This window comes from Myxocyprinus asiaticus, chromosome 37, assembly GCF_019703515.2.
Source record: "Myxocyprinus asiaticus isolate MX2 ecotype Aquarium Trade chromosome 37, UBuf_Myxa_2, whole genome shotgun sequence".
Classification (NCBI taxonomy): domain Eukaryota; kingdom Metazoa; phylum Chordata; class Actinopteri; order Cypriniformes; family Catostomidae; genus Myxocyprinus; species Myxocyprinus asiaticus.
The window spans coordinates 28,771,224-28,785,249 of NC_059380.1; the positions used below are offsets into that span (position 1 = coordinate 28,771,224).

Here is a 14,026-nt window from a genome sequence, read left to right on the forward strand (position 1 = left end):
AAATTTTTGACAATATTTTAACATCTAGCTGGATCAGGGAAATTGGACGGTAACTCTTACACTTGCTTGGATCTTTGTCCTTTTTAAGACTTATCCGGGCTTGTGTCATGGTTGGTGGAAGCTTTCAATTCTTTAATGATTCCGTATAAACCTCTAGCAATAGTGGAGTCAGTTCTGTAGCATAAAATCTAAAAAACGCAGTGGCAAAGATGTCTGGCCCCCAGAGCAAGGCCTTAATTACCTCGCCAAGCTCCTCCAAGGTTATCTTGGAATCAACAGAATTCCTTTGCTCAGTCGTCAGTTTAGGAAGTTCTAATGGTTCCACAAAGTTTCTAATATCCTCATCAGTAGACGAAGACGTGGAACTATAGAGATCAAGATAGAATTCTTTAAAAGCATTATTAATATCAATGGCTGAGGTAAATATTTCACCACCAGCAGATTTCACTGAGGGAAAGGTAGAAGAAGACTCTCTCTGTTTTATATATCTAGCCAGAAGCTTCCCTGCTTTGTCCCCTGACTCAAAGTATGACTGTCTTGCCCTGAATAGCCAAAACTCCACCGTCCGCAACAAAATCGTATTATATCTGTATTTCAATCGGGTCAATTCCCTGAGGCCATTCGACGACATTCGGCACTTCAGCTCTGCCTCGGCACTTTTAATATTCCCTTCCAGTTCCACGAGTTCTTGTGCTTTGGATTTTTTGGTGAATGAGGCATACTGTAAGAACCGCCTTAAGTGCCTCCCAAGCCACACCCACAGAGGACACTGAGGACCAGTTGGTCTCCATATAGACATTGATTTCAGCCTTTAGCATCTGTTGGAATTCAGAATTTCTGATTTCTTTTTCTCCATATGTGGCAACACCTCTAAACACACCAAGGTGTGATCTGAAAAATGTTTCCAACTGAGCAATCAGCAACTGATGAAATGAGGGACTTAAATATATATATACATATATATATATATATATATATATATATATATAAAACTATTCTAGAGTAAATCTTATGGACTGATGAACCCAGATGGGTTAAAAAGTCTCCAAATATCTGTAAGACCAAGATTACACATCCTGTAAAGCATCAATGTTGCTCTAGGGGGCTTGCACACTTTTGCTTCACTAAGATCAAGGACTGAGTACATCAAAAGATTAAAGTCTCCTCCTAATATTATATCATGAGGGGTGCCAGCGGCTTGCAACATCCCTTCAAGATCTATAAAAAAAGCCCTGATCATCAATGTTAGGTGCATAAATATTAGCCAAAATAAGACTTTGTCCCTGAATTTCAGCTAAAACAATAATGACTCTTCCAAATGTATCTTTAGTCTGTTTGAGACATTTGAATTGTAGATGTTTACTTAACATAATGACTCCCCTGCTCTTACTCAAGCCAACACTAAAGAAGACATGCCCACCCCATATCCTCCCACATTTTTCAGCTTCCTGTGGAGAAAGATGCGTTTCTTGCAGAAACACTATATCATATTTCTTATGCTTAAGAAGAGAAATAACCTTCCTTCTTTTTATGGGGTGCCCCAACCCATTCACATTCCACATGGAAAGAGACAATCCACTCATGTTAACATTTGACATTTTGACATATAAGAAAAAATAGATTGTGTGTCAAAAACAAGATTATAAAGACCACATTCCAACATTAGTGCAACCATCAAAACCCGAACATCCCCTAGAACAAAACAAACAGAAAAAAGAAAAACATGCGCATTAACCCCGTGCACGACAGCACCAACTGGCGTCCATCCTTCCAAACTCAAACAGTCCATGCATGCCTACGAGAACCCCCGCAACAAATTTGCCATCGGATTGCTCAAGTCCGGTGTTTCTATACAAATTTTGTGAGACAGAATTACACAGCAAAAGATAATCTATAAAACAAACTCAAGCCAACAGGCAAAATAAGCACAAAGAGCATGTAGATTAATCCATAAAACTGTCCTGAAGGTGTGTTACTCTACAAAATGAACTCCAGCTGCTAGGCGGAACCAGCACAAAAAAAGTGTACAGATTCCGCAAAGAGTCAAGCAAATGTTCAGTGAGATGGCCCACTCAGCTGCAATATGAGTACAAAAAGATGACTAACTGCATTGACTTTGCAAGAAATACTCCACAAAACAAACTCCAGCCAATATGAGGAATAAGCCCAAAAAGCATGTAGATTCATCCATAAAACTGCCCTGAAGGTGTGTTACTCTACAAAAACTCCAGCCGCTAGGCGGAACCAGCACAGAAAAAAAGCGTACAGATTCCGCAAACAGTCAAGCGAATGTTCAGTGAGCCGGCCCACTCAGCTGCAACGTGAGTACAACAAGATGACTTACTCCATTGACTTTATGAAGGACATCGCTTGCTGTGGGCATGTGAATGTTTTCCGGCCATCCTTAGCATCTATTCTCAATTTGGACGGGAATATCAGTGCAAAAGCGACCTTCCATTGTTTCTTGCATTCCTTGAATCGATCACGTTTCTCTCGTTGAATTAGCAAATTCAAGGAAAAAGAAAATGCTGTGGTTCTTCCAGGAAAGCCCTCCTTTACTCCTTGCCTCGCGTAACACAAGATCTTTATCGGATGATCTCAGAAATTTGGCCAGAATAGATCGGGGCCTGTCTCCCTCCGCAGATCACTGAGCAGGAACCCTGTGAGCTCACTCGATTTCCATCTTATGGCCTGCTATTTCGAGCAGATTCAGAATGAGCCCATCCAGGAACTTCAACGTATCTTGTCCCTGAGGGAGCCTCAGGAACTCCGACAATTCAGATGTTATTCCGCCGGCTATGGTTCTCCATGTCTTCCAACTTCTCCCAGACATGCTCCAAATCCACCTTGGTCGCTAGCAGATTAGCAGATAATTCCCTCTCCGATGGCTCCAGATAATCAATCCGTTTCTCGACATCCCCCACTCTTGTAACCACATCAGTGAACTTCGCCTCCATGGCAGTGATCAATTGACGTATAACAGCAAGATCCTGCAAGTCAACAACGACCTTCATCAGCACTGCCGACATGTTCAGCATCTCTCGCTGCATTTCCCGCACCTCCTCAACTAAATCAACTCCCAGGCTTGCGGCCTGCCCAGGGGCATCAGCTTGAGCACGTAAGTGTCTTTTAATGTCTCCAGAGCCCGAGGATTTTGAATTCTTTGACATATGGTCCTCCTAGAACAGTTATGGAACAGAGTGTATCGAATCTCACCGGTTTATGTCATTAAAAGTATTAAAACTAGCAAAGTGCACAGAGCTCGCCGTTCACACGTCCGATCCTCGCATGGCGTCACGTGACTCTCCTCTATAATGATGATTAAACAAATACTTAAGTGGAAATGAACACATGCTGTCCATTCCACATTAAATAAAAACAATGGTAATGTGCAGGGGAGATTTAGGCAGATTTAGGCAGATTTAGGCATGGGCGACATGGGCGCTACTGGTAATGTGAAATATGATGACATTGCAAACTGACCCAGAAACCAGATTTCATCCACCCACAATCCATGAGGACAGAATGATCAGTGGTTGTAAAGTGGATGTTACCAAAGCAATTACTGTGTGTTTTGCTCCTTCCAATCAGAGCTGCTTTGAGGAATCAATACCTCTACCACAACCTAGCAAACAGTTTTGTCTTTTCTTTGCAGCTTCTCAGAATAGGAAGTGGCCTTTCCTTTCACTTCATGAAGACTCAAAGGAACATGTTTATTCTTTCACAGTGTCAGCTTTACCTACACAAACAAACCCAATGCTCAAACTGCAGTCACTGCATATGTGACACGATGACAGTCTACATGAGTGATCTATAGCCTCAGACGGCACGCCTAAGAACCGTCTATAGTCCATTCACTAAACGCCTGATGCATATTCAACACAAAACTAGACAACACTTTCTCAATCTAGTAAGTGCTAATCTGATTGCCTGGTATGATGCAACTGCCAAGAATAAAAATCACACCAGATTTTTTTAAAATCTTTGTTTCCACCTGGATGCAAAGGTCTGGCTGCGCAAGTTTACATGTATTTTCCCTACTCTTTCCTCAATGCTGTTTCCCTTTATGGCTTCATCTGAGTGTGCTGGCGGCCGAACGAGCATCTGAGTAATGTGACAGCTATGGGCCTGTGAGCTCAACATTTCCAGGCTTGTGAGCTCCAACAACAGCTCTGTTGTCATGAACACACTGGTAAAACAGTTTTCACTAACACACTAAAGATGGCAAACACTATCTATCGAGTATGGTACCATCACATGTGACAAAGCAGTATTGCCAAATTTTTACATGTATATTACACATAGTGTAAGTGGACTACAATAAGTGGACTACTTGCTGCAAAAATGTATTTTCAGTGATGTGTTCATTTAGGGAAGTGTATTATCACATGTGTGCATTTCTCAAATTGGGAAAATTACAGCCAGATCTCATGAAATTTACGTGACCATGGCTACATTTTTTGCAAACCAAAATTACATGCTGTATTACACGTTTGACTGCAGTTTTCCGGTGAAATATCTAAAACAATTGAAATGATGTTTTAAGTGGAAGTAGCCTATGTTTTAATGAGTAAAACATACTTCCCTAACCTAAAACTTTAGCCCAAACCTTACCAATAGTGTCCCAAAAAATTAATGAGAGGACTAACAAATAAACCTAACATGAAAATCGACATGAAAAGCAAATATTTTCTGGAGCAACCACATCATTTCATGTCGCTTCTATGTCACTTTGATATTACCTTCACTTTCGTTTTCAAGTGTCCTTGACTGGGCTCCCCATCCTTGACTAAGCCCGCACACACACACACACACACACACACACAAAATCTAATTCAAAACAAGTGTTGCGGAGTAACTAACTACAAGAAGCCCATTTTAGCAAATCGGTTCATTTCAATGAACAGGTTGCATCTTTTTTGTAGCAAAATATTTAGTTAAATGCTGCTGCTTATTACTATACTTTCAACTGAGCTATAAATGTGTTACATATTAAAGTGCTTTTGTTATAGTTACTTTTTGTATTATATTTACAGTTATTGGATGTACATAGGTACTAATCCGCTTGATATGAACTGTCTGAATGAACAGATTTCCTTAAATGAATCAGAATAATTTGAGGCCATATGTCCACGGTTCACAACAGGTGGCCCACGGGCCGTCTTTTTGTGGCCCATGTGATGTTGTCATCACTTAAAACTATTAAATGTAGATGAATTTTGAGGTCTCATATTTACGGTAATTCTCATCGATAAATTGCTGGAGCATTATAGAGTATAAGGAACGGAAAACGGATGAAAAGAATGAATTAAACTACAAAGACTTGAATATAAAACTGATTATAAGCTACTTTATATCACAAGAGTGTGGCGTCAGTCTGCGTGCACATTGACAGAAACAGTCTATTCTGTCAGTTACTTAAACATGCGCAAGTTGAGCTTAGCAGAGATATACATTATGCTCGTCATAATCAGTAATAACAGGAAACATTTTTTTATTCTGCAATAACAGAGATATTCTCTCAAATGCGTAATTATTATTGATTAGTGATATGTGGCAATAAATATTGACATTTCACAAAATTTAATCCTACAATTTAATTTTTTAGAGTAGTGCATTCTGCTGCAGTATATGGCATACTTGTAAAAGTGTGAACCTTTAAAAAACAAACAAACAAACAAAACAACATATAGGCCTATATCTAATAATGTGTATAACAGCTCAGACTATAGTGGGCACAGGCTCACCAAAACTGGACAGTTAAAGACTGGAAAAACATTGCTTGGTCTGATGAATCTGCTTAGGCCCACTGCAGCCTAAGCTTTCTGTTCTTGGCTGACAGAAGTGGAACCCGACATGTTCTTCTGCTGTTGTAGCCCATCCGCCAAAAGGTTCAACATGTTGTACATTCTGAGATGCTATTCTGTTCACTACAATTGTACAGAGGGTTGTGGAGCTTCTGCTGTTGGAAGTGGACGGATCTTCTGAGCTCCCGCCCACGGGCAGTTGAGCACAGGATGAGGCAGACGCTGAGATGGCAGCCGTGCTTGCCCGGGCGGCTGCAAACATTGCGCTGAAGTGGAACCCTCCACCCTGCCCTGAGCTTTCACGGCTGGATGACTGGTTTCTGGGCTTGGAGCACGACTCACAGCTGCGCCCCGCCCCAGTGCCTTTCTTCCCGGAAGTGCACGAGGAGCTAACAAAGTCGTGGAAGGCACCTTTTTCTTTTCATCCTAACTACCCTCGATGGCGGAATGGCTAAGGGATATGTCGAGCTCCCCCAGGTAGAGCGTGCCATAGTGGTGCTTTTATGCCCGCAAGGTGCAGCCACCTGGCGCGACCGACCAAGGCTCCCTTCCAAGGCCTGTAAGTTCTCTTCCTCATTAATGATGAAGACTTACAAGGCCACGGTTCAAGCTGCTTCCGCCCTGCACACCATGGCCATCTTGCAAGTCCACCAAGCCAAGGCAATGAAAGATCTGCATGAGGGTAGAACCGACCCAGGGCTGATACAGGAACTGCGTACTGCAACCGACCTCACCTTGCGGGTGACGAAAGTCATGGCGCGTGCCCTGGGCCAGACTATGTCCAAGAGTGGTCCAAGAGCGGCACCTGTGGCTCAACCTTGCGGATATGTGTGACGCCGAGAAAGTCCTCTTTCTTGATGCACCCATCTTCCAAGGGGGGCTTTTTGGTGACACCATCGAGGATTTCGCCCATCAGTTCTCGACGGTGAGGAAGCAGACCGAGGTGATTAAGCACATCTTGCCGCGGCGTGACTTGGCCGCCTTCAGGCCTCCGAAGTCCCATGCCCTGTCTGCTTCTCGCCAGAGCAGCTCCCCTGCGGTGCAGGCCCCGGCACCCATACCATCGGGGCCTTTATGCCGGCCTCAGAGAAGAAGATCCTCCTGTGGGAAGTCGGCTCCACCTGCCCTTCAGCTGGCCCCAAGAACCCTGGACGGGCTTCGAGGCGGCCCTGGCATGGGCAATCCGGGGATGAGGCGACTGACTCCGACCGGTCTGGCCCGGGTGAACTCTCCAGCCCCACCATCGCCCCTGGGCCAGCGCATGGTAATTATTATATCGCCTCTGGGCCTCGGCGCCCATGTGGTTCGTAAAACAGCAGTTTCCTCATTCCCTGGGTCAGTGCACTCGCGACGGCCAGGCGCTGGAAGTCTTTCCAGTCAATCAGATGAACGCGAGTACCTCCCGTTCCCTCGTTCTCCATCGAGAGACAGTTGGCGAACAGGTAAGTGTGCTGATCTCTGGAGTCGCTCGCCCGCCCCAGTCACCTGCCACCGTTGCGGGCTTGCGGAGCAGCATGTCCCCCCTGGGCTGTCTTCCAGGTGGGGCGCCTGCTCTACCTTGCCGCGAACCACCCTGCCTGGGCACAGTAAGTCCAGTCGTCCCCTAGGTGCCGTCAACTGGGAGAAGAGCAAGCTCTCCCCTGTGCAAAGCATCTCTTTTCTCGGTATGGAGTTGGACTCGGTCTGTTACTCTCAAGGCACGTCTTACGACCAAACATGCTCAGTCAGTGCTGACCTGCCTGGAGACCTTCAGGCAGAAGGTAGCGGTGCCAGTGAAACAATTTCTGACACTCCTGGGACATATGCCATCCTCGGCAGCGGTTCTCCCCCTCGGGTTGATGCATATGAGACCACTTCAGCACTGGCTATAGACTCGAGTCCCGGGGTCGGCATGGTGCCAGGGCACCCGGCGTGTGACCATCACGCCACAGTGCAGTCAGACTTTCAGCCCTTGGTCAGACCTGGAGTTTCTACGGGTAGGTGTTCCCCTAGAGCAGGTCTCAAGGCACATCGTGGTCATGACAGACACCTCGAACTCAGGATGGGGTGCCGTGTGGAATGGGCAGGCAGTCTCGGGGCTCTGGACAGGGCCCCGACTCCTTTGGCAGAGTTGCTGGTGGTATTGCTGGCCCTGCGGTGGCTTCGGCCATTGATTCAGGGCAAGCATGTGTTGGTCCGGACCGACAACACAGCGACCATAGCGTACACAAACTCGCGTCGCATGTCGCAACTTGCCGCCACCACCGCCTCTGGAGTCAGCAGATATTGAAGTCGCTGCGAGCCACTCACCTTCCGGGCGTCCTCAACTGCGCAGCGGATGCGCTCTCACAGCAGGTAATGCTCCATGGGGAGTGGGGACTCCACCCCCACATAGTCCAGCTGATTTGGGAGAGATTCGGGGAGGCACAGGTAGACCTGTTCGCCTCCCAAAAGTTCTCTCACTGCCCCCTTTGGTACTCCCTGTCCAAGGCTCCCCTCGGCACAGGTGCCTTGGCGCTCAGCTGGCCTCGGGGGCCACGCAAGTATACATCTCCTCCAGTGAGCCTCATTGCACAGACTCTGTGCAAAGTCAGGGAGGACGAGCAGCAAGTCCTGTTCATTGCGCCGTACTGGCCCAACCTGGTCTTGGTTCTCAGATCTGATGCTCCATGGTAGTAGCACCTCCATGGCGCATTCCCCTGAGGCAGGACCTTCTCACTCCGGCAGGACCTCTGGAATCTCCACGTCTGACTCCTGGACAGGACGCGGAAGACCTAGTGGGTGGTAAGCACGATCACTCAGGCCAGAGCCCCCTCTATGAGGCGGCTGTATGCCTTGAAGAGGCGTCTCCTCACAAACTGGTGTTCTTCCCGTGGGTAAGACCCACGGAGCTGCACCGTTGGGCTGTACTGTCTTTCAGGAAGGGCTGGAGAGACGGCTGTCTCCCTCTACCCTGAAAGTGTACGTGGCTGCCATAGCAGCTTACCACAACACACTGGACGGGAGGACCTCACGACAGCGCGATCTGATCAACAGGTTCCTTAAGGGCGCGAGGAGGTTGAATCCTCCTAGACTGCGCCTGATTCCCTCTTGGGATCTCTTTGTGGTTCTACCTGCCCTACAGAGAGCCCCCTTTGAGCACCTGGAGCAGGCCGAGCTCAGTACTTTGTCTCTGTAGATGGCGCTCCTGGTAGCGCTCACTTCCATCAAGAGGGTGGGGGACCTGCAGGCGCTCTCTATTACCAGTGAATGCCTGGAGTTTGGGCCGGCACACTCTCACGTGATCTTGAGACCCCGGCCCGGTTACGTGCCCAAAGTTCCCACCACTCCTTTTCGGGACCAGGTGGTGAACCTGCAAGCGCTCCCTTCAGAGGAGGAAGACCTGGCCTTGTCGTTGCTGTGTCCTGCAAATCTATCTGGACTGCACGCAGAGCTTTAGGTGCTCGGAGCAGCTCTTTGTCTGTTTTGGAGGACAGCAGAAGGGGAAAGCTATCTCCTAGCAGAGGCTAGCCGATTGGATTGTGGATGCCATTTCTCTTGCATACCAATCTCAGGACTTGCCGTGCCCCTTGGGAGTACGGGCGCACTCTACTAGAGGTGTTGCGTCCTCCTGGGCACTGGCAAGTGGGACCTCTCTAGCAGACATATGCAGAGCTGCAGGTTGGGCTACACCCAATACTTTTGCAAGGTTTTATAACTTACGCATAGACCCGGTTTCGACTCGAGTGTTACGCGGTAACAGCAGGTAGACCGGACGGCCGGTTGGGTGTACCGCTTGCAATGTGCACCTTTTGTCCACAACAGTTCCCCGTATCCGGTAAACCCCGGACGCCTCTTTAATTCTTAAGCACTGTACATTGCTGCCCACATCAAGCTCGAAATTAACTGCAAAGTGGCAAGGGCCTTTTGAGGTCACACAGCGAGTTGGGGAAGATGACTATGAGGTAGTGCGTACAGATAGGGGCGGGGCTTGTCAAATTTACCACCTCAAACTAATAAAACCATGGAGAGAGGCAGTCCCCGTATCCTTGGCGATGGTAGTTCCAGAGAGGGAGGAGCTCAGTCCGGAGGTGAGTCTAAAAGCCAATCAGTTCACCCCTGTCCCTTTCCCCTCAGTTAACCTTGTCACAAGGGGTTAACTGAGTTACCATAGCCTTTCTGTCAGCTTTCACCAGTCTGGCCATTCTGTGTTGACATCAACAAGGCATTTCCGTCTGCAGAACAACCGCTCACTGGTTTTTGGCACTATTCTGAGTAAACTCTAGAGACTGTTGTGCATGAAAATTTAAGGAGCTCAGCAGTTACAGAAATACTCAAACCAGCTCGTCTGGCACCAAAAATCATGCCACTGTCAAAATAGCTGAGATCACATTTTTCCCCATTCTGATGGTTAATGTGAACATTAACTGAAGTTCCTGACCCATATCTGCATGATTTTATGCATTGGAATGCTGCCACATGATTGGCTGATTAGATAATCGCATGAATAAGTGTACAGGTGTACCTAATAAAGTGGTTGCTGAGTGTATATATCTACAATATGTATAATGTTTTATTGTATTCTCGTTAATAACCTGTCCAATGTGTATTAAATAGTATATTTAGCATAGTCTACATGCCTAATTAATATAAAAAGTAATATTTTTGTAAAATCTTTTAAAATTAAATAAATAAATTAAAAGAGTACAACTCTCAAGGCTAAAAGGATCCTGCTTTCCGGCCCCCTGGCTTTCCAGAGTTGAGTACCCCTGCCCTACGTAGATGTCCCTGTGAAGCATTGTATGTCATTCTTGTAACAAAATATTTAGTTATGCTGTTATTCATCAATATATTTTTATTATTTGTATTTAGTGTAAAATTACCTATTAAAGGTTATTGCTGTCAACCTAATGGAGATCCCCATTTTTTTGTGCCAGGTAAATACTGCTCTGATTGCAAAAATAAATTATATACAGTATAATCTGATAGCTATATACATATGTATGTATATTAAAAATGTAAAAGAAGCCTAAATGGATAAATGTAAAAATGTAAATGAATAAATACTGTATAAAAAATACATTGCTCCCTTAAAAAGCTTCACTGTAGTAAGCTACTTTTCTTTTGCTTGTAGTGTAGCTAACTACTTTTTCAAAAGTGTAGCTTGACTGTATTTTAACTTCTTTATTAAAGCATTGAATTCACTTGTATTGAAATGACCTACAGAACTGAGATATCCTTCTAAAACTCTTTGTTTGTGTTCTACAAAAGAAAGAAAGTCATACACATCTGGGATGGCATGAGGGTGAGTGTATGAAAAATAATTTTTATTTTTGGGTGACCTATCCCTTTAAATGATGAGAAGCTTGTAGCTTCCCCAACACCGATGTGTAAAGAGTGTTGGAGAGAACATTCCCCCTTTCCCTCCTTGTGCATACTTCCAAAACGAATGACCATTCCCTATCCAGATGTGTTTCACAGTTGAGTGAAGGAGATGTAAGGTTGGGGGTGGGGAACACACTCATCTCATCGGCTGTCTCAACACCGTTTCTTTTCTCTTATCTCTGTCTTTCCTATGCTAAACATATCTCAGCTCTCCTTAAGAGTTTTTTTTTTACACGTACAGTTCAAACTCTTTGGTGGGGTGGGGGGGCTAAATGACACAGTCTAAATGGACTCAAGAGGAATGTTTGTTACAATTTTTTAAAGAAATTGGTTTATTTTCATTTTTTGTTTTACAGAAAGAGGTCGCTTTAAGAATGAAAAAAAGAGTATGCTGTCACCTCAAAAGACCCCTAGGACAACAGCAACCTTCTGTGTGAATCTTTAAATGGGCCCCTTAATTAACACCATTGATGTGCTGAGCTGCTGACAGAACACTGAACATGAAGTCTTTCAGCTCTGAATGCATATTCTATATGGGAGAAAAGGCCGTGGTGAGATGTGAAAATTATGTGTAATTATCTTAAGAATTACAACTACACACTGCAGCCTGTTAGAAACATAATCACTGTATTTAACGAAGGAAAAGTTTCAGGTTTACACAAAAGAACTAACAAACTATCATTGTGTATATATTAATGTAAATAGATATGTATGTATGTACGTACTGTAATGTAATGTATGTACCTCTGTATGTATGTACGTGTTTGTCTCCAAAGACAGTATAGCTAGTAAACACACCCACACTAAGTTGTCCCTATAAGTGAGCTAAATCTGACAAACCCTCCCCTTGATTTATAAATAAAGTAAATAATAAAATTTTAAATTCTGAAAAGGCTTGAAGTTCTCTTTTAAGGGTAGGGTTAGGATTTGTGTTAGTCTGACTTTGTATTCATTATAATTAGCTTTATATACAAACAATAGAAGCGTATGCCCTCATTTACAGTAGATAGGCAAGAATGTGTTGTTTCCAAATTTATGAGCAGACAGAGTTGTCGACGTGGTAGACAGTAGACCGCTTAATGCATTCCCTGCACAGACACACATTGTGATATTTTTACTGCAAACCACCATTTACAACACTGAGAACTGAACAGCCACTGCCAAAAACACTGCAAATCACAAAGTTTATGAGAGCTTGAAACTCAGTTCCTGACCTACAGTCATCCAGATTACGATGTACGGTTCAGGACTAACTATGTGAGCTGCATGCATGTCAATTTAGTGCATAACAGATAGGCTAAAACACTTTTAAGAACTTAAGTTTCACAATGAGACTGTGAATTAAGAAAAAATAAATAAAGAGAAGGCAATTTATCATAGTCTTTCCCAAAAGATCACTGCTCCTTCATTTGAATCCCTTAGGAAGTCATTGATGAAGCAGGCCTGTTTAGATCTAGATGCATGCAGCCTGCAAATGGCACTTAGGATAGGTGTTTTGAACACAACTCAAACTAACAATCCACTAGACCTCATCAAAATGACCCCATTGCAGAGAAGCTAACATCTTCATATATTCATATTCGCATCTTCAAATTGTCAGTAATTGGCATTTTGTTTAGTGCAAGATCAAGAAGACTGCACATTCAAAACTGATGTGAAAAGTTGCATGTGTCATATTATATCCTAAGTATGTATTCTGCGATTGTTCATCCACATATTATCGATGCATTTAGACTCCTAAAATGGCTTTGTAGTGCATGAATTGATATCTAATACATTTTTAGACCTGCATTCTACCTTATACATAATTTAAAAGTGGTTATATTTTATATTATGTTAACTGCGTGGCAATGTATCAAGGGTGTCAACGGATTGTCTGTTGATATGAAAGGGAAATGCATGGCAACAGTTGTTGATTTGTGGGTGTTCCATGATGATACACACATGCCAAATGAAAAACCATCTCCATACACTTACCATCTATTGCCCTTGCAGGAAGAATCACCTCCAAACTGTGTAAAAACCCCAGAAAGAACAATCCGACAAGCAGCCTGCCAGCTGTGGAGCGCATCATATTTCAATACCAAAAAAAAAAAAAAAAAAAAAAAAAAAAGCCCTGAAACAAAACAGCAAATAAAATGCAAAAGAAAGGTTCAATGATCCTTAAGGTGCAGTCTGATCACGGCTGTCCAAATGCGCACACTGGCGCAAAAGGCTTCTGCTGGCACACACGATTCACGTATTCCTAAAATGCATGGCACAACCTATGGATGATATATGTCTGATACAAGGCATCACCATGGAGACAGCGCGCTCACACCATTCCTTTGTTGAGGATGACAGACAGCGCTCCGCTCTATGCGAATGACATATACTAAATATGAGCCCGATGCGCTCTGTTGCTGCTGGTAACACGGATTGGGCGAAATGTGTGGTCCAATCCTAAACTAGAGATCTTCGATTTGTGAACAGACTCTTTTGAATCAGGTCTTTTCAATGAATCGGTTCGCAAATCGGACTGAACGATTCCTTCGCGAATCCGACTGGTCCAAACGGATCGGCTCGGATATGATTTTATTAATAGAGGAATATTCTAGCCAAACGGATCGGAACGGATATGATTTTATTAATAGAGGAATATTCTAGCCTGTAGGCCTATTGAGAAGACATAGTGATGTAGTTTAAAACAGATTTACCCATTCCATACATATACCTCTTTTCAGCCTATCAAATTCTAAAAACAAGAAGGCTAGCAAGACTCTTTGTTTAATAATTAAATAGCCTATACGCTTGACATTACGCATTTGTATTAATACTATTATGGTTAAGATTGTCTGTAAATTACCAATAAAATGTTATTTGCGGGGAGGGGATCG

At 44.1% G+C, this 14,026-nt stretch overlaps 1 protein-coding gene across 1 annotated transcript in view; it reads right to left on the minus strand.

Annotated features, from left to right (window-relative positions):
* lrp1aa (low density lipoprotein receptor-related protein 1Aa) overlaps positions 1 to 13,223 on the minus strand; it is a 396,987-nt gene extending 383,764 nt beyond the window's left edge. Inside the window, exon 1 of the mRNA XM_051676564.1 lies at positions 13,128 to 13,223. Within this exon, the coding sequence (XP_051532524.1) occupies positions 13,128 to 13,221 (94 nt within the window). The 5' untranslated portion in view covers positions 13,222 to 13,223. The remainder of the gene's footprint in view (positions 1 to 13,127) is intronic.
* Positions 13,224 to 14,026: the final 803 nt, after the last annotated feature.